The sequence below is a fragment of the Ochlerotatus camptorhynchus genome, unplaced genomic scaffold (assembly GCF_037179485.1).
Source record: "Ochlerotatus camptorhynchus isolate MF236.1 unplaced genomic scaffold, CSIRO-AGI_Acam_v1.1 ptg000137l, whole genome shotgun sequence".
NCBI lineage: Eukaryota > Metazoa > Arthropoda > Insecta > Diptera > Culicidae > Ochlerotatus > Ochlerotatus camptorhynchus.
Window position 1 is genome coordinate 3117 of NW_027040627.1, and position 26624 is coordinate 29740.

Consider the following 26624-nt stretch of genomic DNA (forward strand, 5'->3'; position numbering starts at 1 on the left):
TTTCTGAATGCATTTTCTAAAAAATGCGCAAGTGAACGCAAAATGTCATCAATTATTCAATATGTATACCAAATACACATAAATTTCTCAAAATATCTAAAATTTTTAATAAGATATATGAGATATTTGGATTTAAAACAATTTATTTTATTTAAACAAATACTTCAAAACTATTCTTTTTGCTTTACATATTTAAAAAATGCTCAATTTTGATCAAACTTGAGATTTTGATTAGGAAAACTATGCAGAACAACGTTGTTTAAGACCGCAATTTGATTGGACTTCTGCGCAAAAAGGTATAAATGATTTACGTTTGACCTATTGCACCAAATATACCTACAAGCCTATGTATGAGCTTATAGGTATGCGCGATGCACTTGGCCTGAAGCTAGTAACATAACATAACATAATATAACATAACATAACATAACATAACATAACATAACATAACATAACATAACATAACATAACATAACATAACATAACATAACATAACATAACATAACATAATATAATATAACATAACATAACATAACATAACATAACATAACATAACATAACATAACATAACATAATATAACATAACATAACATAACATAACATAACATAACATAACATAATATAACATAACATAACATAACATAACATAACATAACATAACATAACATAACATAACATAACATAACATAACATAACATAACATAACATAACATAACATAACATAACATAACATAACATAACATAACATAACATAACATAACATAACATAACATAACATAACATAACATAACATAACATAACATAACATAACATAACATAACATAACATAACATAACATAACATAACATAACATAACATAACATAACATAACATAACATAACATAACATAACATAACATAACATAACATAACATAACATAACATAACATAACATAACATAACATAACATAACATAACATAACATAACATAACATAACATAACATAACATAACATAACATAACATAACATAACATAACATAACATAACATAACATAACATAACATAACATAACATAACATAACATAACATAACATAACATAACATAACATAACATAACATAACATAACATAACATAACATAACATAACATAACATAACATAACATAACATAACATAACATAACATAACATAACATAACATAACATAACATAACATAACATAACATAACATAACATAACATAACATAACATAACATAACATAACATAACATAACATAACATAACATAACATAACATAACATAACATAACATAACATAACATAACATAACATAACATAACATAACATAACATAACATAACATAACATAACATAACATAACATAACATAACATAACATAACATAACATAACGTAAAATAACATTTAGCGCAAATGTTTAATCGATTTGCGATCTTCGATAAAGTTGTTCTGCATAGTTTTCCAATTTTAATCTTAGTTTTGATCCGAATTGACAAATTTTTGAATTTTTACCAGTATATGAATAGTTTAAATTCGTTTTCCATATGTTTTTTCTAAAAATAATTTTAAGATCTCCCACAAATGCAAATCATAACCAACCTCATACAAATTAGGCACAGTTGTTGGGGACCTCAATTCAAATCCAAATATCGCAGATAAATTTCAATTTACCTCTGAGATATGTTAAGAAATTAAAGTCTGATGTATGTTTTGAATAATCGATGACATTTTGCATTCACTTGCGCAAATTTTTAGAAAATAATTCATTCAGAAAACCATGCAATTGTTCAACTTTCATATGATTTACAGGGTGTTCGGTTCCTTAGTGCAAATAATTTAAGTGGCGATAGAAGAACAAATTTAAAGTAAAAAATTATTCTTCGCATATGACCAAATCTCAAAGATTACTGAGCTATTGAGCTTTTTCTGTTTCGACAATGTAGATGAGCTGTCGGTCAATTATATCGGCCTATACATTAACGAAAAACCGGTACTGTGTACTTGTTTATTTGACCACTCTTGGGTTTTCAAAGAGATGATGGCAAAAAATCTCTATAATAAAGAAAAAAAAATCTTGGGTTTTCAATTGCCCACGTGTGGTCATTGTGGGTATTGAAGTATCCTGCACGGGTAAAGGTGCACTCGTCCGTCCAAAGAATGCTTTTCAAGAACAATGCATCCTCATCCATTTTCGGGGCCATAATCCTGCTGAACTCAAGCCGGAGCGGTTTATCTTTTTTCCAGAAGCTCCTGAACTTGTAGCGTATGAAACGGATGCATATTCTCTCTGTTTGTTTTAAGTACGTTTTGTACTATACGCTCCAGTGAGAGACTGGAAACGGAATGGACCGATTGCTTGGCCCCCAAGGAGTCCGGAATTGAATCCCATGGATATCTTTTTATGGGGGTGCATAAAGAAAGAGGTGTATTCGGTGAAAATAAAGACGCGCGAACAGCTAGTTGACCGAATTTTTCTTGCTGCTCGAAAGATACAAGAGAAGATGAATAATATTAACCTTGTGGAAGAAACCGGAAGGAGGTTCAGGTACTGCATCCAAGAAAATGGAGGACACTTAGAGCAACTATTGAAATAAATTTATGAAAGAAACGAAGATCAGTGTTTCACTTTGATTAATCATTGGAAAATACCCAATCAGTTCAATGAACTGATCTACATTGGCATCGAGAAAAAAAATAGAACATTTTCAATTTTCATAATGCGTTCAATTGAACCGTCCGCAGCATTGTTTTTCTTGTCACACCTTTCATACCGTCACTCCGCGTGGCGATCAAGTGTGCTATGTGCGCTGCAAACAGACGTCAACAGCAACGCACGGTTGGGCTGTATTCGTGTTTTAGGCAACCGTTAATTAACGACCTAGCATGATGTGTTAAGTACGAAATTGCGACAAAACTAAACAAGATAGAAAATTGGTGTCAATGAGAGAGTTGTAGAGCGCATCTTTTGGTTAGACAAAACAATAGACTTTATCACGTATTTTTTTAAATAATAATAAGGAAAAACCCGTAGGTAACACGAGTTGTATACTCGGTTATCCCTAAAATGTGTCTAAATGCAGCTTACCTAAAGTAGAAATAACACTATTAAGTAGGAAATTTACCAAGCTGTCCAATGGAGGCAGGATTTTTCTGCTAAATGGCATAGTTTTTTAGTTCGAGCCAAGCATATACCAAAACAAAAAAAGTTCAATAACTCAGTAATTTTTGAGATTTGATCATATGCGTAGAACATTTTTTTACTTCAAATATGATCGTCCATCGCCCCTTAAATTATTGGCACTAAGGAATCGAACACCCTGTATATTTTTCAGTACTCTGAAAAAAAATAACATTGATCTGATCGATTGATTGATTGATCGAAATCAATCCAAGGAACTTCACTGAAAACGTCAACTCATTTGGATGCAATACCAGAGCGTTATTAATTTTTCCTGCTAGTTTTAATTTCTGGTCTATACACTTAGTTTTTTTCTACCAAGCTCGGCTGTGCAAATCTCGGCAAAAATAAGTTTCCCTGAGATCTCAGCAAAAGTGACATTAAAACACATGAACACATGACATGAAATTTTTTCTTGCCTTCATTTTACCGAATATTCATCAAACAGCACCAGTTTACGGATAACATACGCTTCAAAAGGTACGTCAATATCCAGAAAAAAAAGAAGAAAAAGTAAATGCAAAATTTATTCAAATTCATCATAATGCAAAAGTTTTCCAAGAACATAAGACCTAACGGATTCCGGAATGACCCGCTCCGAGAATTTCGCTCATATTCTTCAATCAAACCGCACACACCTGTACAGTTGGGGACAGCTCTTTGCATTGGACAACAGGTGACAAGGCTTTTCGGATCAAAGCAAACGAGAACGATCGAAGAAAACAAAACAAATTTAAAAACGAGTAGGAATCTATGAATGAAATAATACGTGACGAGAAACCATCATTCCGACTAGCAAAACCCATCGGAGGCGTTGATTGAAAATCCCACATCATATCGTCCACATGGAGAGTTGAATCACATTGGTGAGGACTCTGACAATTCTCGTTAATGTGCACGACAGTTGCCGTGTTTCTCATTGTTTCAACATGATTTATTCGAATCTTCGAGTCTAATTTCAAAGAGACATATGACCGCTCTGCATTCAGCTGTAGCGCTCTTTAGAATACCTAAAAAGGATGCTCAGAACATTGTCCGGTGAGAACTCAATTTGATCTGGAGCTGATAGGGTTTACAAACTTTGAAACGATCGCCTACGGCCGTAGCGTGACTCATGGAGAAAACTCAATTCACTTTGAAAGGGCAAGGTTCGACTTTCCCGCTCTCAATGAACTAAATCAAATAAACTGCTCTCGCCCACAGTGGAAATTTATCCCTTTGAGAATAATAAAAAAAAATCTCCCGGTGCAGGCAAATCTCTCCGCTCTCAGCCCCAGACGAGCACCCCACGGTCAAAACTCTCACTCGCGCGCCCAGTCGCGATTTCAAAAGGTATAGTAGGTATGTTACTTATTATAAAAGAAGGTAAACAGTCATTCTGTATTCCCATTTGTAGACTTACCTTGTTGGAGTAAACACGAACCGTGCGTGGCGGCAGCCCTGATGAGAGAGTGGCTCTGAAAAGTGCTAAGTGATCGTGAAGCGAGTTTTCAGTGAACATTTTGTTGCTACCTTCAGATCGTTGATAAAAAAAAAATCATTCATTAGCCGGAGTGTGAGTGTACGAGCCTGGCCTGCTGTGATTTTAAATTGTGAAGCGTTTCCTAGAAACATTAAACATTACTGAGCCAGCGCATGCTGCAATTGGTGAGTGATCGGTCCAAGTTCTAACCTGTGCACCCAAATCAACACAATCACAATTGACGATTTAAAGCTCACATGTGTAAGCAGCGAATAAGTGTGGCAGCCTGAGAACTTCACAACACCTGTATTGCATGCATGTAACGATCAACAAACATTTGAAAGTCCCACGATTATTATTGTTATCAACGAGACTGGAGCCATTCAACAGAGTTTGCGCTTTAGAACCGGTTGAAGCTTTCCAAAGAAAAAAAAATCCGTTCTAGTTGGTGAGGCGTGCGTGTGTGAACTTGGCAATCTAGCAATCGGCACAGCAAGGTGCCTGTCAGTTTAAACGCCCATAGTAGCCACCATAAAGCTACCAGCGGGTGGTGGTAGATTGATCCAGATACATTAGATCGTGTGCAAGTGGCTCAATAAGGCTCTGCCGCGCGCTCGGGGGTGAGATAAAAAAATAGTGACAACAGGAATTGAACGATTGCACACCATGAATATCAAGGTAAGCTCAACTCTTCGCTAATAACAGAAACATGAATTGAAGCCGGATTTGAGAGTTCGGGACAAGATTGATTGGATTTTGTAAACAGGATTGCTATTTTCGATCGTATTAGATGACCGGCAAGAAGGCGATGGTGATATTCGGCTCCTCTTATTTCCGCATGCCAAGATTGGCAAATTTGACAATACTGAAACAGTTCACGAAGTCATTGCATGATCTACACGATTTGACTATTGAACAAGATTGCTAAAACCAATAAATGGTTGGAAACGGAAGAAATATGTGCAATTGAATCAAATAAATTCAGAGTGAGAAACTAATAAGCTAGTTTCAGAAAGCTTAAATTGATTATTGATTCTTAAAATTGTCCATAATACGTACTATTTCGGGGCCTCCCAAATGAAGTGTCTATAGAGGGACGCGAACATTAGTCATACCATGGTTCAAAACACCAATTTCGATGTTTTATAGTGATTTATTTTTGATTTTTGCAATTTTTTTTTCAAGGAGAAGTATTGAAAATAACAGGAGCCTTCGGTGCTCGTTTTTAATAATTCACATCGATCGAGTGCTTCAAGCATCAATGTAAAGTGGTCCAGAATGGGAATTCAGCATAAATAGTAGTCCTACAGCAATTGCCGTTATATTTAAAAGTTTGGTTTCTTCGGTGACGTTTTTTTATAGCGGTAAGCTCCAACTCGTATTAACTTTTAATACCGACCCTGATTGGATGATCTTCCAGATGTTTGCTTCGGATCGCATTGATTAACACCGACATCGACTTAAAAGCAGCCCAACATTCCTGATTGGGATTTAATCCAAGGATAATACCGGTTGGAGCTTACCACCATTAGTGGTTGTCAACAAATTAATTGATTTTCAATAACTCAATTTTTAATTTTGAAAATAGGTAATGTAAATATGGATGTAATGTCGGCCTTATGCCCTTAGCTGAGTTAATTTCAAGAAAATATGTTTTCCATCTCTTTGTGTTCTCATTTTGGGGTAATTTTTCAGAATTGAATTTTGTTGAAATTGTTCCTGAAAAATGTAGTTTTTAGCTCTAATTTTGTTGTTTTAAAATTGTCGTGAAAGTTGACTTCACGAAGCTTTTATGACTTGGTATTGATGATTTCGGACCTGATTGAACTCTTGAGCTAAAATTAAGTACGCAGCAATATTTTCGCACTGGTCATAAAATACAAATTTTGAGCTTACCCAAGTAACCAAAAGTTCTGATAAAAGGCTTTTTGTGGCTTAACCAGCTTGGTTGAAGGTGGTCTATAGAATTCTTAGCAGCCTCATTTTTAAGTCGTTATAAGAACATGAAAGTTCCGGTAGCATAATTGAAGAGCATTCTAAGCAGCATTCTAAGCAGCAGTGTTACTCTGAGCTATATTGAAAGGAGCTGTTGTCCCGCCTACTGTTGGAGTTTTCAGAGCCAGCCGACTGATTTGAATACGAAACACAACACCTTGATGAACTTTAAATTGGTGTTTGTCCGCATGGTTTTCCAAACACACTTGTGACACAGTGGTTAGCGTTCGTAGTTCGCATGCCGAATAAACGGGTTCGAATCCAGGAAATTAATGTGTATATTTTTTTGGATACTGTATTGAAGTACTGCGTAGTTATAAGAATTATGATTTATTTGAGCCACTTAACATTTCATATTTACGTTCATTAAATTTTGTTACTAATAAAGACTTGTGCGGATTGCTTCATGTGGGCTATGACGGACCTTTTTGGAAACATTCAAGTTACTAAGATACTTTAAAGCTGCTAAGAAGTTCCGCTGGGAACTTGTTCGGGACTTTGTTGAGGCCATGTTTTCAACCTTGTCCGAAGTTCTTAAAAAGAGCTTAGGGATGCTTTTTGGATTTTTTTTTTTTTTTGAACTTCTATCGGATTTTTTGGAGCCTGAAGTTTTTTGTGCGCTTTTTATAGCTTCTAAAGTTGCCAGAATGTGGTGTTAGAACTTTATATGCACTTATGGAAATTGAAAGTAGTTTTTATCGTTGAATGCGGAACTTGGGAAGAAAGTTCTGTTGGAACTTTATTTGAACTTTATGGAACTTTAAAGTTCTTCCGGAACTTTATTTGAACTTTATGATGATGATGATGATGGTCCCACATCTTACCCCTACAAAGGTTTGAGCTGGACGAGTTATCTTTAAGATAATTAAATATAAACATTTTAACCAGGTTTGCAAACAAAATCGAGCTGGTTTCAATTACAGGTATAAATTTCCTCAACCAAAAACATTCAAAGGTGTAACTAGTTATCAAAAGTCCAAGTATAGTCCTCGACAATACTTCCATTTACACGTGACCTGGGATTTACACGTTTAAGCTTCCGCAGTGCCAGGACTATATCCAAGAAAACGACTTCCAGCCAATCCTTTACTAATTCAAGGCTTTTGCCACAATTCCCACGTATTAGTAATTTATACCTGTATTCCGCGCGCGAGGCTCAAACCATTGTAGACTACTTAAAGCTATTTTTACTATTACTACTACAAAATCAAAAAACTAAAAATCCATCATCACCATCGAGGCAAACAATGTAGTTTTTTGTATATGCTACACAAATTACTAAAATGTCTTTATGACAGTCTCCATACAAAATAATCCGTTAGTGATAACTTTGTCAAGATACATAATTTATCCATTCATAAAAATTTAACTGCTCAATAAACAGCTTTTACATGTGAAATGCAGCGTCTCTTGAATTCGGTAAGTGTAGTTGCACGCTTGATGTGTCTAGGCATCGAATTGAAAACATTTATACCTTTGAAAAATAATGAATTTTGTGAAGCATTATTCAAAAGATGTGGTGTTCTTACTTCATCCGCGTTTCTAGTGTTATATCTATGAAAATCACTTCCTCTTTCAATCCGATCACACAAATATCGAGGCAGCAAACCGTTAACTACTTTAAAAATGAACACCATAGTCAAAAACACAATTCTTTGCTTCACTGACAGCCATTGCAAAGCGTCCAGCATAAAAGTTGAGGAAGTGAATCTATTACATCTTAAAATCAAACGCATTACTTTATTCTGCAAACGCTGTAATCTCGATATTTGTTTCTAATTGCTAATTGCTTAAGATGGTTCGAATTGCTAGTATCATGCCAATTAATGTTAAAATCACCCGCAAGTATATTTAATTTACTAGAATCTAAAAATGTCTCAAACCAGTTCTCTAAAATTTCAATAAAACGCTGATTACTTGAACTGGGAGAATGATACAAAACACCATAATTACCCATCTTCATGCCACGTTCAACTGTAATGCCTAAGAACCAATTGCCATCAATAACTTCGTTTTGGCGAAGATTGAATTGAACTGATTCTTTGACATAAATAGCAACACCGCCAGTGTGCCTTGAATGTGACAAACAAGCAGCAGCTTTATATCCCGGAAAGCTATACTGATCAAAAGATTCAATTTCTACAATATGTGTTTCTGCTAACAAAACCAAAAGTGGACGATTTACTTCTACAATCTGACGTAATGTTACGTAGTTTGTAGATAACCCCGCAATATTCAAATATAAAATCTCTAATTTACTCACATTACTACTGGAACTTGGTTGCTATTTATTGAAATGTAAGCTGCTTTTTTCTGATCATATAGTTTTTTTTATACACAAAACAATTAGAACTAAATGCTGCGTGGTTGACGTCCAGATTTAATTTACGCTCCTTATTAGTTTTTAAACAATTAACGCATTTCAATACAGTTGACGTACACTTAGAGGTGCTATGTTGTTTGCTGCATCTAGAGCATCGTTCGCAATTTTTGCAATCCGTGCTTTTGTGCCCAAATTCTCCACATCTGAAGCATCGCAAAACATTAATCGCGGGAACTATCGAGCACCGATCAAACCCTACATTTACTTGAAGACTGCACATTGTAGTCGAAATACGTATCTGTCATGGATACCAAAATTAATTAAGTGGAATTAAATGGAAGATAACCTTTTTTACTATTTTATCAGGTCCTGGTAATTTTCCCAAAATTTGAGCTCATTTAGATGTGAACTCATACTGCACTGGCCCTTTGAAGTTTATATGGAAATTACTCTGGGAAAAGTGAACTTTTTGTTCTCATCATTCTAGCCGTTCTATGTAATGATCTGCTATGAACGATGAACTAATGTGAAATTTTCTCAGCTGCAACTATGCTCAAGACTGCATTTGGATTGAACGTCAGGATAATTAGTTAATAATTGACTAGGAAACGATATTTTTCTGACATGCTCCATAAACTGCACAGTAGGCAACATTGCACAGTGGTCAAGGAATGTGCAATCTAGTAGAACGAAATTAATAACTCCAAAACGAGTCATTTTAGTAATTCTTTGTCTTGAGAAATGTTGTTTGGAATGAAACGCACCATCTTTTGGGCAAAACATGATTGTACTAAACTGCTTTTCAAAGTGCAAATAATTCATTCTAAAGTGCTGGTGTCTTTTAAGACGTTGTTTATTTGTCAAAAATATAAAACTTTTACGAAAAGGTCAAAATCGCAGCGGCTTTGGTTTTCAAGCTTATGATTTTTTTTTGTTATAAATGTGCCAAAAATCGATAATTTAACGCGTCATTTAAAATATATTGAACAAAAACCAATATATTTGACACATCTTTCAAAAATCATATCTACGTATTCCCACATAATTATGTGGGATGCGTTTAAATTATGTTTAAATTAAATAAATTATGCAACTAATCGCACCCCAGACTTTTCAGGGCTGTTTCTATTTTGGATGTATGTAGAAGAAATTTTAGGTCGAAACTCCGTGCAGCATTTGATCGTTGGACAATTTTGTGAAATTCAAGTTCATTTCAGAACTGATTTAATGTTTCTATGTACTAGTTACAGAAGGAAACGCATTAGGTTATTGTATGACAATGCATTATAATTTAAGACTTAGTGAGGTACATAAGGTTCGATAAACGTTTAAAAACAACTTCGATTTTAATCTTTGCAGCCCCAAACTTTTAGCTCTTAAAATTTTAAATTGCTCTTATTTCGTAATGTTTTGATCAATTTTTCGTAACTTCAAATCATAAGCCCCTTAAATATAAATAAGTTTGGAGTCAGAATATTTGTTAGTAACTGTACTGACACCAAATAATTTCCAAGTTTTTTCATAATAAGACCGGAATTATCTAAATTTAGACTACTTCGCATAGTCTAAAACTCGCATTTCTGATCTATTGAAAGCTGTTTGTTCAAAATAGGTTAAGAAACTTGGGTGCCAACCAACTTTCCCTAACTCGATATTTAAGGGATCATTGAGATTAGGTAAATTTTAGAAATGTAATGTGGTCAAAGTAGCCAGGATTTCCATCGAGTTAGGGAGAATATCGAGTAAGGGAGAGTTGACGGTATACAAAAATTACATCAGTTCTAAAAAGAACTGGTGTTTCACAAAATTGGTCACGGATCAAAACTTCAAAAAAGTTCCGACCTAAAATTTCTACTAAATACATTTTATATAAAATACTATTAGCCCTGAAAATTCTGGGGTGCGATTTTGTGTGATTACGTAGATTCAATTTTTGAAAGATATGACTAATTTAATGGATTTGGTTCAATATCTTTAAAATGAAGCGTCAAAACAGAGTGATGCTTGAGGCAAAGATTCAAGTTTTGAAGAATTACACCAACTTTTCAAATTGAATTATTAAAAAGTTAAATTTCTAACAGCAGTTTAGTACAAGTTAGTACATTTCTTTTTTGTAGCAAAAGATGGCGCTTTTCATTTCGAAAAACATTGTTCAATATACACAATCACTAAAAAAAAAGCTTGTTTTGGAGTTATCAATTTCATGCATGGCGCGTAGATTAGGGGCATAAAATCTAGGCTACTATGTCATAAGTGCTAGATGCAGTGTTATACTGAAAGCAGTCGATTAATCATATCAGAAAGTTATCAGTTTCGAAATCAATTAATAACTATTTACCTTAAAGTCTAATCAAATGCAAACTAATACCTAGGTAACTGTAAGATCAGAAGAATCCCTTAACTTTTTGGCGCCACCCTACACACTAAGATTTTGTTTCCGTGTTCGGTAAATTTTACCGAAATCAGAACAGCTGAACGTTCGGTAAAACTTTGACCATTTTAAAGGCTATTGAATTTGAAAATAATATAAAAACATGTTCAACCTTGTTTAAATGATCAAATCTTGTCATTTTAGTGGAGATTTAGTTTCAAAGTAGCTGAAAAGCAATTAAATTGAATTGCATAAATTTTACCGAAAAGTTCAGCTGTTCAGATTTCGGTTAAAATTACCGAAGTCGGCGATAATTTCTAAGTGTGTAATACTATCTTCGGTCCCAAGCTAATCGATGCACCCCTCAAAACATAGGAAAATCCACGAGCCCCTCATTTTATCTATCAAACTTTCATAGCAAATAAAAAAACATAGTGTATTGCTGGAATGGGGTACGTTAATCAATTTGCTTGGGACCAATAGGCTAGTCAAGTAGTGAGCCAATTTAAAAAACGTTAGTTTCCACCGGTTGCTAATACTGCAGTTTATATGGGAATTACTAGAGCCCGGTAAGAGAGAGAACCGAGAATTCATATCTGCAGCCAATTTAACTGCCACATAAGTGCAGCCAATCGAGCAGAAGACCTGTCAGTAGGTATAAAGTAGTCCTGATTAGATTGTAGTATTGCTATCTCCCGAAAATCAATACGACAATATTCAAATAAATTAAACCATCTTAAAAAGGATTAGCACTATGGCTTGGTGTATTGCAAGGAGATGCATTAGAACATACACTGAAAAAAGTTTTCACTTAGTTTCTATTAGGAACGCACATAGTATTTTTCCAAAAACAAAAACAATGATTTTTACCTAAATATCACATAGCATTAGAAATTCTATATGAGAAATCATATAGATTTCATTGGACACATAACGTTTCAGTGGTGCAATTTCCAATTATGGGATCACATGAAAGTTATGTGAAATTCACATGGATATTTTCCACTGGTTATGTGATTTATTTTATGAGTGTATGACAATAAATAAGAGCCATCGTTAACATATCTTCAGTAACGTTTGATCTCAAACTTCAATTCTTAATAATAACAACAATACACAACGAAAGTGGTAAGTCATGCAAGGGTGAACAACGTTTAGAGTTGCTAGTTCGTGTGAAAAATATCGTCATGCTACCAGCTATTTTATTTGTCTTCGCGTTTCTGTCTCTCTTATAGGACTCTAGGCATTACGATAGGAAAAGTGAACTTTATGTTCTCAACGTCCTAGAACTTCGCCATAATAATTTAAGGAAATATTTGTTATGTGTTCTTATGTAAAAATGTACCAGACAACTTTGTTTAAGGCCAGTTTTTAATTAGACTTCTAAGTAATTAGTTATTAACCATATTTAATCCCCCTATGTTGAGATTTGACCCTTCTTACTAATAGGAATTCCGACAAAAGTGAGACGAAAAATGAATTCTCATGTGATTTAAGGTATCGCATGTTGGATTTTTACCCTTGGCAGAAAATTTCCACTTGCTCGGAATATACCTAGATTGTGCCAGTGTGATCCTGGGCACACTTAACTGTTACCATTGAACTGGTTGTTGAATTCTCATGTAATTTGATTATGTGTCACATGATGGGTTTTATTAATTTCAGGTCGGATTTAGTATCACGGCTCATACAAACCTGAACATGTTCCGGACATATATCCGGAACCAGTTGAACGATTCCAAAAATATTCAAAGCCTTCTACACTGAGAAAAGTTTTCACATAGTTTTTATTGGGAATGCACAATAAATGTTTCAAAGAACGAAATTAATGATTTTTATCAGAATTTTACAAAACATAAAAAAATATATGTGAGAAATCATATCTTATCAATTTTGAGGTTCAATTTTCAATTATGATATCAGGTGAAAGTTATGTTATATTAACATGGACATTTTCCACTAGTTATGTGATTTATTTTATGAGTGTATGAGATCATAATACCTTGTCCTACCCACATCTGATAAAAGCAGTAAAAATGTTCGATAGTATAATTGATTGGGATGCAGCATCGCTCCTTTCAAATGACAATGCTATTTATCTTCGTCGAATTCTAGAATTTTTGATGACGAAGTCTCTCAAACATTGAAAGTCAGTTAAAACTGTTATGTACAATGCATTGTTTTTAAAATTAGTAATATTCTTTGAAAATAAATCTAAGAATAAATGTTGAATAATAACTAAAGCAATATTTTTTAATACAATAGCAAATAAAACATTACACTGTTTTTTCAACCAAATATAAATTCAAAATAAAAAATTCCCAGTAGAGAGACAAGGACTAAAATGAGCAATTGAAACAACGGTGAAATCATTCAAATTATATGATTGCAAATTTATTAAAAGCTAATGAACATGTGCCTTGAATTGACTGATATTTGAATTAAATAGCACTTAAAACAGTAAATTGTTCATTTTATCGCGTATGCTCATTTTATCTCACTTTTCCTAACATTTTCATTTAACCGAAGGGTAACAATAACAAACATTCAGAACGAAAAGTTTGCGAATTCATGTCTAATAGGAATTCCACGAACTGATCAATTTTTCAATGTTTTCAAATATAATTGTTATCTCTGAGCGCTCTCTCTCACTCTATTACTACAATGCCTCAGGTCCCTGGTCTAAAGTCACGGGGACCAGACGGGGTGGGCTATCCACCAGCCTCTTTTGCGGTGACTTGCTCGAGCTTGAGGGACACTGATCAGCAAGTTCAAACACAGTCACCTACTCTTTCACTAGTTAAGTTTTATTTACCAAAACCTACTTACAATTTCTGGGTATGTGTGTATGTATGTAAGGGCCGGCCGGCACGGGGATCTCTGCGGCGGGAAATCGGGCGGGGCGGCTATGACTGTAACAGTCGTATCAGCGCAGGATGGCACGGGGTCCTGTCGCTGTGAACTCCTCGCGGTACTTGGTTCCCTACGAAGGCTGAACTTCGACTCGTTGGCACGTGTAGCCGGTCGATCGAGCACTACCTGTCCCGGAGCGATCTCGGTCTGATTTACACACGGCTTTGAAGTAAAACTCAATGGGTTCTGCGGGCACGTGGGAAATAGGAAAAGGGTCTATTGAAGGTTATGCTACCGGAGTCCGTTGTATATTTTCCTAACCTGATTCTACGGTTTCAAAGGATTAGGCAGCTTTGTTTTTTCACCCGTATTCGACTGTTCACTATTTATATTTAAACTATATATCAAACTTATAAACTTTGTTCTTCAACTTGGTGAACTTGTCCCTTTCCTTCTTGATCCATTAGTCCCATTCCAAATTACACCTTCTCCTCCATGATCCGGGTGGTGGGTGTTGTTTTCTGTATGCTAAGTGTAGGTATATAACAGATGGTGTGTTTCTTTATTTAATTCGACCGTTCATACTGGAGTTTATGTTATTCAGTTCCCTAATTCCTATCTGTTTTATCTATATGAATGCGCCATTAGTGCTTTACTATGCACAACAATATGAATAATAGTATCAATAATTCAAAACAAACATTAGTTCAATCAGACGGCGCCGGTGGTGTAGTGGTAAGCGTGATTACCTCTCACCCCAGCAGGCCTGGGTTCAATCCCAGTCGGCGCCGCCGGGATGTTCTGAGGCATAACATCTCTGATCACGCCTTCTTTCGGATGGGAAGTAAAGCCGTTGGTCCCCGGTTCATGAGTTGATGGGTCGATAGGTAGGGTCCAGGTGTGGGAGTTGCCTTCCTGGCACGTCGGTAGCATTGGTGCTCAGCACAGAAAACAAGATCGACGGAAAAAACAAACCAAAGGAAAAAAAAAAATTAGTTCAATCATTACTGATTAAAAACTTTAATGGTTCTCAGGCTTGAGCGCACCGAACAGCAGTATACTAGTGGATTGTTGTCTCGTTCGGTTGAGTGCTCGCTCTTTATAGCACTGCTATCGCTCTGCTCGAGCTTTTTCCATAAGGCAAAGTACCCAAACGGTAACATAATTGGGAAAACATTTTATAAATATAGATATACAGACCATTTTGTTTGCAGAACATGCGTCGTCTCAAGTAGGCTCAAAAGTCTCTTGAAGATGACATTCATGAGCAAATTTATATATAAAAGTTTCAAGCAAAAGATGGGTTTCAGAGGGCCATCCTAACGACAAATTTAAATAAAATCTGCTAGTGCTTTTGGTGCTATAATTAGACTCCGGTGAAGTTTTTGTGCTTAAAACATCCCTTCATTTGGTGATTGTAAACAATAGGGTCACAATAATCAGCTTTCTTACTTTTGAAAAAAAAAAGACATTCAATCTTCCGCAAAGTTGTAACTGAGATAATTTCAAGCAACTTTGTCAAAGAAACATGTTTTCTATCTGTTAACGTTACTTTTAATGCTTTTTAAGAGGCATGTGGAAATTCCAAGGAAATTATCAGGGAGGAAATATCAGGTTCCATTGTAATTTCGGGGGAGTATCTTCAACATTCCAAGGGGATATTTAGTGAGACCAATTTGAGGTGTATCTTAAGGTAAATTTGAGAAAAAAAATAAGGAAGGTCAGACTATAATTCTTGAGTGTTGAGTATTCCAAAATAATTTTTAACTAACGCATCCCTATTTTATTTATAAACTTTCAACATTAAGCAGGTGTTAACTTTTTGTAACGAATGTAGTGTTAACGGATAAAATGGATCCGGCTTTCAAACCGAATTTGAGTTCTGCTCATTTTTATATCTTCTTCTTCTTTTTCGCATTTCAAGCTTATTGCTTATCGCATATTATCTTATTGCGTGCTCTCAACTTAGTGTTCTAGATGCACTTCCACAGTTATTAATTGAGAGCTTTAGATGCCAGGTACGATTTTGCATTAGTTTAATTGTGTGGCAAGTACAATTATACTCTAAGCCCAGGGAAGTCGAGAAATTTTCCAACCCGAAAAATTCCTAGACCGGACCGGGATTTGAACCCAGCCGCCTCCAGCATGGTCTTGCTTTGTAGCTGTGCCTTTACCGACTAAGCTAACGGAGGCTTATTTTCATATCTATTAAATCTAAATATATTAAAGACTGTACACGAAAAAAGTGAGACACAAAAATGGTCGCCAATAATAAATTTTAAGTGGGAGTTTCTTCAAACTTCAGGGAATAAACTACAACATTATGGTTAGGTTTCTACTTCATTGCTTTATTGGATCTCTGCTCCATAACCGAATACCCGAACCTTGCCCTTGACACCACACATAAGGTTTTGGGCAATGGTGAGGACGACTTCTTTTGATACTTTTACCCACTGTTTCTTCAAAGCCAGTTCGTTCTCCAACACCTTAGGTGTTTTACGAATACTGACCTTCATGATGGGCCAAAACTTCTCAATCGGGCGAAGTTCCGTGGGATGATGTCTTTGTATATGAAAAACTTACCAACGTATCGAATTTGTTGAGAAACACATCTGTATTCATCTATAATCATGTTAGATATTGTATTTGGTCTGACTCATTAATTTTAGATATGTTTGCCTTTAATCGGAAAAACAAAATGTCCGTGTTTAAACACTTACTTATTTCGTTTTAATAAATACGATACTTCTCGCAGTAAATCGGTAGTTATCTATTTTTTGGAAACCCAATAAACTTTTGGTACAAAAACAACATTTTTGTCTCTGTACGCTTCCGTGAGACTGCAGGAAGGGTAGGAGGCGCTCCTGGAGCCACTCGTTCCGGTAGATTTGCTCGTTAATGGTACCCGTCGTGATGTACGACTGGCTCACCTTGCCGCACCCACAGATGGCCTGTCAAACCAAGAACTTTTTGGAAAATTTGCCTACCTTTTTCTTCCTTACCTCCTCAGGAACGGCCAACCGTGATGTGGTGACGTAAAACTCCTGCCCCGGCAACTGTTTTGTGTCCGCCTTGATGTAAGTCTCGTTGTCCATCACGACACACCTCGGTTTCGTCAGCCACTCCCGGTACCACTTCCTGGCGTGGGTTTTGGCTACCGTGTTTTGTTTGTCGTTCCGGTTCGGTGCCTTCCGGACCTTGTAGACGTGGATGCCGGCACGTTTCCTCGTTTTAGACAAACCGCTTGACGCTTGAACAGACTCAGCACCTTCCTGGCCTTCGCCGGGTCAGCTGTCTTCGGTTTTTTGCTGCCGTTGAGTCACCTGGGTCTCCTTGAATGACTTCACCACCCGGGAAATTGTTGAATGATGGATTCCCAGGTGTTTCCCTATCCATCCCTATTGGGACGCAGGTGGATTTTCCACGAAAGCGCTCAAGTTTTTTTGGCGCATCTGCTCTTGCTCCGATGCCATCTGGATAACCACTTGACAGTTGTAATGTAATTCTGCCAGCGTAAACATTACACACTTAACTAGTTTCAGTCAAAATTTCATAAATTTTTACCACACTCTAAAAAGTTACAAACTAATCAATGTGTCTCACTTTTTTCGAGTACAGTCTTTAATCATCTGTTATCGCAAGAAGCAACAAACTATAAGCTTTGACATCCTCTTAAAAGATATGGGAGTAATTCTGGGTTCCTAGTTAACGTCACCTGACTGATCTGAAGCCTTTACGGATTCGGAAAGATATTATCGGTACAGTTGAAAACCGGAATAGCCCACTATTGAACATAGTGTTGGAAGTAGTGCACTGTAAACTGCATCATTGTGCGAATACAGTGCACTACTTCCGACACTGTGTTTAACGTACAGAACGAGATTGTCGCTAGTGGATTATTTCGGATTTCAAATGTATCGATAATACTTCACGGGCCCTGCTCATCGCAGAATTGATTGATCTACAATCCTACAAAAGATCAACTTGAACGTCCGTCCCCTAGCGCGTATTTTTTGTGATGCAGTAAACCGTAAAAATAACCCTGCATTGTGTATTTTATTAAGCTGGACTATGTATTTTAATGGTACTCCCTTATACATGATTGGGGCACATAAGTTTAATCTAGTCGTAAAATGCCTAAGGCATTAAAGTTGAATAACCTGTACGTTATAAATGTGTATATCAGAACCCAAATTCAGAACCCTAAAAACTGCCTTGTATCTAATCCGAATCAAATGAATCAAAAGTTGTGCACACCTCTTCCCGCCACATCGAAACAGAAAATAAGATTAGGCTCTAGCATAACAAACATTGCTCCCACGTAAACCACACGCCCTAATAGTCACGCTGAAACTAATGAACCAACAGAACTCATGTCTATAACCCCCCGAGATGGATGTAAGAATCGTTCAAAGCACCGTCAAGTCGGAACGAAATCGACTAAATCACACACAAAATATGTTTGCAGTAAAAATGAACCATTGTACGCGCAATAAAATGACGAAAACTCAACCGAACAAACAAATGGTAAATTTGCGCGTTGAATGCTAATAAGTTCCCCAAGCAAAACACCCACCGCGCACCGGTAGACGGCTCACAGACATCTACACATACTTTACCTACCGTTTGGTTCAGTCACTGTGGCGACTGGTTGACTACCTCACGCGTCCGAAACCAACTTTATTTAGCCTGTGAGTGAGTGCTTATTACAAGAGAATAAATCAAAACTGCCAAGTTTATTACTCAATATTTTGTGGTTCGAGCAAAAGTTCACTTAGCTTTACAACAATTACAACCGTTGTGAATGGGTGGCTTATTTCGATAAATTGTTTTATATTCTACAGACAACGTTCCATTAGGCTGTCGTACCAGATATCAATACCTACATGCGTCATCTTCTGGTTTATAAGTCTTTATGGTGGACCTTTTACGACATTTGGATTTCAAGGTCCGATGTTGTTAAAGTCAATGTTAAGCTGCTGGAGTAAACCGCGTTAAATTTTTCAGACATTGCTTCACCCGAGCGCAAACACGAATTGAAATCATCTGTCAATGGGTGCACTTGGCTGACCTGAAAACGATAAGCACCTTCCTATTCCGCTCAAAAGCCATTGTATCACATCACTCTAACCCTACTCAGCTCTCACTTTAAAAAGCCAACTTAACCTGATTTTCACTCCTGCTACCAACCAACCAACTAGCCAACGATCGAACAAACGAATGCATCCATGGTTGGCGATCATTCATCGTAGATATCATTGTTTATCATTCATTGGAAGGCTCTTTTTGAGCAATTGCATTCCTAGCGTTGCTGTTTGCGATTGACCCGATCGTCGCTTTTGAGCATCTTGGTTGAAGAAATGCAACTCCTTGGTGGCGGCGGTGGCGGCTTCGTTGCGATCAAAAGAAATCGGCAAAAATGTCGGGATCATGCTCGGTCAATTATATGCATCACCAAGTGACCTGGATGTGTCGAAGTCGTTCCATCAGCGGGAGATGTTCGTGAAGGAAGCATAAAAACAATGAAATCACTCGCACGCCGCCGCCGTCACCGCTAAAGGCTAATTTTCAAGGTTGATTTATCGGTGTTTTTCAATACAATAATGGCGGTAAGAATAGGGAAAACGCTAGCGATCAATATTGAAATTATATTGTTTACCCTGTCTTTAGTGGATACAGTCGATGCTGTCCCTTTGAATAGTTAGGCTGTCATGGCAACAAAATCAACGATGAATGGAAGATTTATAACGGTTTGTGCTGGTGCCGGTCGTGCAATTTTGATTTACGTATGTATTCAAAGGACGATAAGTTCTTCAGGTGTCCTAGTTCAAAGGTCCCATATATTAAGGTGCATTGCAATGAGCCAGTCAAGTAAAACATGTCATCATCGCTACAAAATACTAACTTGAGAACATAGAGGTAGTTACCCACCGAATAAATCATCACGTGAATCGTTTTGTTGTAAATTATTTCTCTACAAATAAACGAGAAAATTGATACATTTCTAGATTAATATCTCAAAAGATTTTATCAACATTGATCGATTCGCCTCATCGACTTTCTTTTTTGATGTCCATGGCTGTGCAAACAGATTGGGTGCTATTTTTGCCACATAGTTTAATAAAAGAGGTTCTTATGCAATCTAGCGTCCTAAACGTAAATCACAACAGAAAATGTTTTTGCATCCGAGTAATTTACGAAAGCATGGAGAGGATCAATGATTGATTAATGCAGATAGGACGTTTTGAAACGTTGATTTAGATTTATCTGCAAAATTCATATCGCTGAAGATCAATCCATAGTCCTCTCCAGGCGTGTTTGTGTATTGGTGCGATTTTTGTGTATTAGTGAGATGATTTTTTTTTATTAGCGGTGATATTTTTTTTGTTTGCTGTTAGAACTGTCAATCGAAATAAACATAAGCAACAAAACGAATACAAACCCTACGTATGCACGGTTATAATCAAAAACCCATGATAAATTAAACAACCAAAATGAAGACTTTACTAATTCCTTTGAAAGTGATTTTAGAAGAATAGGTGGTAAATCATCTGGACCAGCGCCTTTTGACGTATCCAAGGACTAAAGAACATGGAAGATTTCTTTGAGGGATAAATTGTTAACTGTAATATCCGTCATTGGCTCCGGGAGATATGAAAAATATTGATAATCGTGATCATTCTCGTCATGAGTTGTATAAATATTCTGAAAAAAAATTGGAAGGAAAGTTCTTCGATTTTTGTCTTTCTTTAACATAGTTTAAAGATGATTTTGGATCTGTTTGATATTATTTTCTAGCTTGGTATTATGTTCTTCATATGATTTTTTTTTTTATTTTTTCATTCAGTTGATCACTTAGGGTATATGTTCCTAACCTAGGTCTAATATGACGCCTTTAATTACATATTATACCGTATCTTATGTTATAATTTAGATATTTGTTGACAGAAAATGCAAGTTTAGATGTACTTATTAATTGAATATTAATTAAGCACGACTGAAAATTGATACACTCACAATTTTAACATGATAACTTTTTACGTGGATGTGATGTCGGTCTACTGTGCTCAAATTGGGTCTATGAATGGATGCAACTTCGTCCTATCGAAGATGAACCTGGAACCTGATCAGAAATGCTATACCTCAGAACCAGGGGTTGAAACTGTTGACGTTTTTTTTACTTTTACACTCGCTTCGTTGTCATGCGCGACAGTCTGTTTGTATTCGTACTCTCATGCTCTACCGTCGTCTCTCTTATACAACACAAACACTAGAACAACATTCTAGTAAAAAAAAATATCAAATAACTTTCATATGACATGAGTGATTTCGTTCTAATTCCTCAATTTGATGTAAAATAAAACAATTTCTGATCAGAAATTTTATTGCTAAGACATCGTTGCTTGCTATTTTCAGAATTCACCCAAGCACAACATCAGCAGCTCTTTTTATGAGAAAAAAAAACTAAAATACATGCATTCGTGACGGTCTTCGGCGACAGTGTCGTATGACAGAGCCATTCATATGACATTTTAGTTTGATACTGTAATTTGATAGCTTGTTTTGCAAGTGTCGGAGACGAAGGCAGTCGATTGTCACAGAAAATGTGTTGACTACGGTGACCGCTTACAAGATTGCTCAGAAATTCCCGGAGACGCAGACTGGGATTGAGCCCAGGCCTGCTGGGGTGAGAGGTAATCACGCTTAACACTACACCACAGGCGCCACTGATCTACAAAGGTTCAACATGTAAAATCGTGCTTCTTTTTCACTTTTTATCATTCATGCGTAGCCACATTGGGTTGACGTCAATTTAACTTCTCGCGTAAGAACTAATAAGAAAGAAAGATACAGTGTTTTCTTTTCGGTTGATCTAAACCACGAAGCTTTTAGAATCGAAATAAAAGCCAAACAGTCATCTCATGACCACACGTATATCGAACTGTAAAATCATGTGATAGCTAGCCGAACAATGCATTAGCTCCTAAGTAACATTGACAGATTCTGACGGTAGATTTTCTATTTGCATCCAAGCTATTATCGAAGACAACATATCAAGAAGACTAGCAACTCTTCCATTTTCTCATAAGAACGCTATGAGGCAGGTACAATCGCGTCATCTACCGCTCCAAGGGTAAATGCTTCGAACAAATTTGATAGCAAAGATTACATCCTCAGAAGAAGGGTTTGTGTGTTTGTTCATTTTTCTATGCGTTGTTTCCACCTTCACTCAAGCGCAGCGCCATTGTATCTGTCGCTTGGATTCTGGGAAAGTTGCCAGTCTTCTTGATTTGTTGTCTTCGCTTTTATCTAGCATCTATTACGGCAAACACGGCAAGAAACGATATTGTAGCCAAGTTATTAACGAAAGAGAAAGTTGAAGAAGAGAAGCGATCAATGTTACTTGGGACCTCATGGATTGTTCGGCTTGATTTTTTTTTCGAAGGGCCTACAAGGTAAATTAATCTAACTCATATTTGAATCCCGCTCATTCAAATTGGGTTCTTTAATTTTGAAAAATGTATCGGTTTTTATACATCATCTGAAAGAGATTCGTTTTCGGAGCACAGCGATATTTTTTTCGAACCCACACACTTTCATCTCGATTTTTAAATCAAGATTTAAAGCAAAATAATAACTTCACTGTTTGAAACTAAACTAACAAACTAACAGCTCGCTCCCATACAAAGTGACACCGAGGGGCGCTAATAAGGTGATTTTTGCAAATGTAATCGTACTTATTTAAAATAGTTCCAGTGTACCAAAATTGATGAAATTTTGGGTTTGGGTTCCATTTTTAATGCAGATTACGAATATGCATTTACCTCAATACCCTTAAAGAACCCAATTCGCAAAAACCTAGGCCACTCATTGAATGAGTAATTTTGTTTTCAAATATGAATAAATGTCACTCATATATAAGTAAAGTGTGAGAGTGACATTAACTCATATTTGATAAAAATTTACTCATTCTACAAGTGACCTACGCTTTTGCGAATTTGAGGGAACGGTACTTAATTATGAGTCATTTGCCGTGAAGTTTGTTTTGATGGCAGGATTTGCTGCACGCTATTTCATATCCGTCAAAAGTAGGGCTACTTTTAATTAAGCAAACAAAGTTGGAACTGACAAGATGATGAACAACATCGTTCGTATTCAGCACATAACATGTGTGGAACTCGATCAACAAAAATCGACCCCATTTCAGTAATTTCAAGTGGTATAGATTGGCGTTGACGAGAGCTCTGTAACTCTTTACTCCTATGAAGAAATCTCATATGTAACTGTCAGTCTATGTGTGAAACATGGCGGACTTTTTCTTATTCTCTCACTCCAACGCAAAACTCTATAAGGAACTGTCAAAATGTGTGTGAAGAAACGTCACTTCCGGACTGGTGTCAAGGCGAATGGACATCGATCTGTCAAATTGATTATACCCACTGTAAAATGATAAAGGGGATCAAGGGGCTTGTCAATTATTTTATATAATTCTAAACCACGGTATGTTCCTATATGTTCCTAGCACTCCTGAACTCATGTCTTACCATATATGTGCTTTATTTATAATTATATAGCTAACTTTAACAAATTCATCACCTTGATTCACACAGCAAACTGGGGTAAACTTAGAAGAAACATGTATGTAAAATTTCCTTCTTTTGACATTTTCTATTTTTTTGGAACCAATTTCATCAAACTTTAATTTCATTTGGTTTCATAGGAGGAAAAACACGACCACGTAAATTCGGAATTAAGTATAAGCACTTTCAAAGTCCAGAGAGAAGCAGCAAAATTTTAAACAAGAGTTAGAAGTCCCAGAAAATATGCAGTGTTTTGTGCTGACTTTGCATCGTTTCATTCGCAAGAATTTTGCAAGCAGGACGATAAATGATTTCGAGCGCAATATCCAAGATTTCAACACTCGCAATTTTTCTCAATTGCCATCAATTGAAAATTTCTTCAAAAAAAAAACGTGGTAAGGTTTATCCTTGTTGATCGAAAAGGCAAAGGAGGAGCTACACACAATCATAACAAAAAACAAATTCGACCACTATGGCTAAGGTTCCAGCAACCGGTGAGCACTCGTGTTTATTTCAGTTACCATGGGGACGTTATTTGTGATTAGCCCGGTCCCTTTCAATTTGTATCATTATTTATGCACGGTCCTTATATTTGAAATGACGTTTCACATTCATCTAGTAATGGCCGATTTTCATTCGAATAATCGATTAATCGATTAACGAACCGAAAAGTAAAAATATGTGTAATCGGTTATATCAACAATCAATACGAAACTAACGATTTTAAATTGGCTCACTACCTGACTAGCCTATTGGTCCCAAGCAAATCGGTTAACGACCCCATTCTAGTCAAAATTCTAGTACTACGCAATGTTTGTTTTGATTCGCTATGAAAGTTTGACAGATAAAATGAGCGGTTATTGGATTTTCTTATGTTTCGAGGGGTGAATCGATTAGCTTGGGACCGAAGATAGTACCAGAGCTGAACCAAAAAGTTGAGCACATTTCTTCGGTGTCTACTAGTCTTAGAGTTACCTCTATGGTTATATCATGCCGATATAAGTATAAACGTCTCCAGAGGATAATCACCCATCGTTTCAAACATATGCTGCACTCTCATTGGTGAAAAATTACAGCACAGCGAACAAAAAATAACCGATAAGTTGTTAATCCAATAATAAAAAAAATGGGACATCTCTGATTTTGGTGTGATTGTTTTGATAAAAAAAAGCGCAAAATTTCATCTCTACCGAGGGGGCAGCAAAACCACAAAATTACCTTGCACACGGGAGGTATTCATTTGATGAAAGGGACCGTGAAAGAGGACACTAAAATAGAAAGTTTTTCTTCCGACTGTTTCATCTTAGTATTCTTCTTTGATAATACGGCAAGATCATGTCGCCTAAAAATCGAGGAATACTAATAGTTCACTAAACTTTTTCTTTGAAAAAGAGCAATAAATGTTCTGAATTTGTCCCAAAAATAGGTAATTCATTTACGGATCATAATTTCACAGCAGATGTGGTATCAGTTTCTTATTACTATAGTGTATTATTGCTGAATGAACCAGTTATTTGCGTGATAGGCCGAAGTGAGTAGCTAGGCTGACGTTACATCCCTTTACCCTATTTCTAGATAAAATGTAAGATTTTCTTCATTACGGTTTCTTTAATACGCCTTATGTGCTTTCTGTTTCCTATTTTTAAGATTGATAACTTTTTTATTGTACCAAACTGATGTCTTGGAATTTGTGGGATTCCTCTGCTCCAAGGGCACCGTCTGTTGCAGAATTCTATAAATAATTTGATAAAATGTATGTAGTATGTAGTTTGCTTTATGAAAGTCGAAGTATGTTTCAGATAAATTGTTATCCAACGTTTCCATTTTCTTCATGTGTGAATATGGAGTATTCAATAGCAATTTTTTTTTCCAAGGAGGGGTGGGTGACTCTGATACCCAGAAATCATCAGTAATATTAGTGAATAACAAATCTTAGTAGCAGTTATTTTCATTTTTTATGTGATTTATTTGGTTGAGTCCGATTTCTGCACTTTTGTCGAACAGAGTACGAAGTGTTTTATTTTCTCCTATAATCGGTATCAAAAACTATTCATTGCCGTCATCAACAATAAAATTCACTGAGCGTTGGTTAAAATCTTCGTATATGTGACTACTACTATTACTACTACTACTAACGATTTTAAATTGGCTCACTACTCGACTAGCCTATTGGTCCCAAGCAAATCGATTAACGTACCCCATTCTAGTCGAAATTCTAGTACTACACTATGTTTGTTTTGATTCGCTATGAAAGTTTGACAGATAAAATGAGGGGTTCGAGGATTTTCCTATGTTTCGAGGGGTGCATCAATTAGATTTGGACCAAAGATAGTACCAGAGCACGTTTTTCTTCGGGACCTACTAGTCTTAGAGTTACCTCTATGGTAATATTATCAGCAAGTTTTAAAAAAATTTCGAATGAATCTTGATTTGCATATTCTGGAGGAATATGAACTTGATCTCCAATGAAATATTTGACCCAAACGTAGTCAAACTCCTTACACTTACAAGATGATATTTGTTCAGATTCATAGTCAACACTAACTGCCACTATGACACCTCCATCCACTCCTGTTTGTTGGATAACGTTTTATCAAGATAATCTCGAAAAACATTCAAGTGTATTGCACTTTGAATCACACTACTGTTCAAATGGATTTGAAGTGTTTTGCATTTCAATGTGATGTATATTGCTTGTTCTGCAAGGTAAACATTTAAAACATGAGTTATGACTTCATCTTTATCAACTATCCTTATCCTCATACACACTAAGATTTTGATTTCGTGTTCAGTAAATTTTACCGAAATCAGAACAGTTGAACGTTCGGTAAAACTGTGATCTTCATTTTTAAGACCATTGAATTAAA

The 26624-nt window shown here is 36.0% G+C and overlaps 1 protein-coding gene across 1 annotated transcript in view; it reads left to right on the forward strand.

Annotated features, from left to right (window-relative positions):
* The first annotated feature begins 4573 nt into the window (after nucleotides 1-4573).
* Nucleotides 4574-26624, forward strand: part of LOC135700501 (fibrous sheath CABYR-binding protein-like) — a 76336-nt gene continuing 54285 nt past the window's right edge. Inside the window, exon 1 of the mRNA XM_065221045.1 lies at nucleotides 4574-5312. Within this exon, the coding sequence (XP_065077117.1) occupies nucleotides 5301-5312 (12 nt within the window). The 5' untranslated portion in view covers nucleotides 4574-5300. The remainder of the gene's footprint in view (nucleotides 5313-26624) is intronic.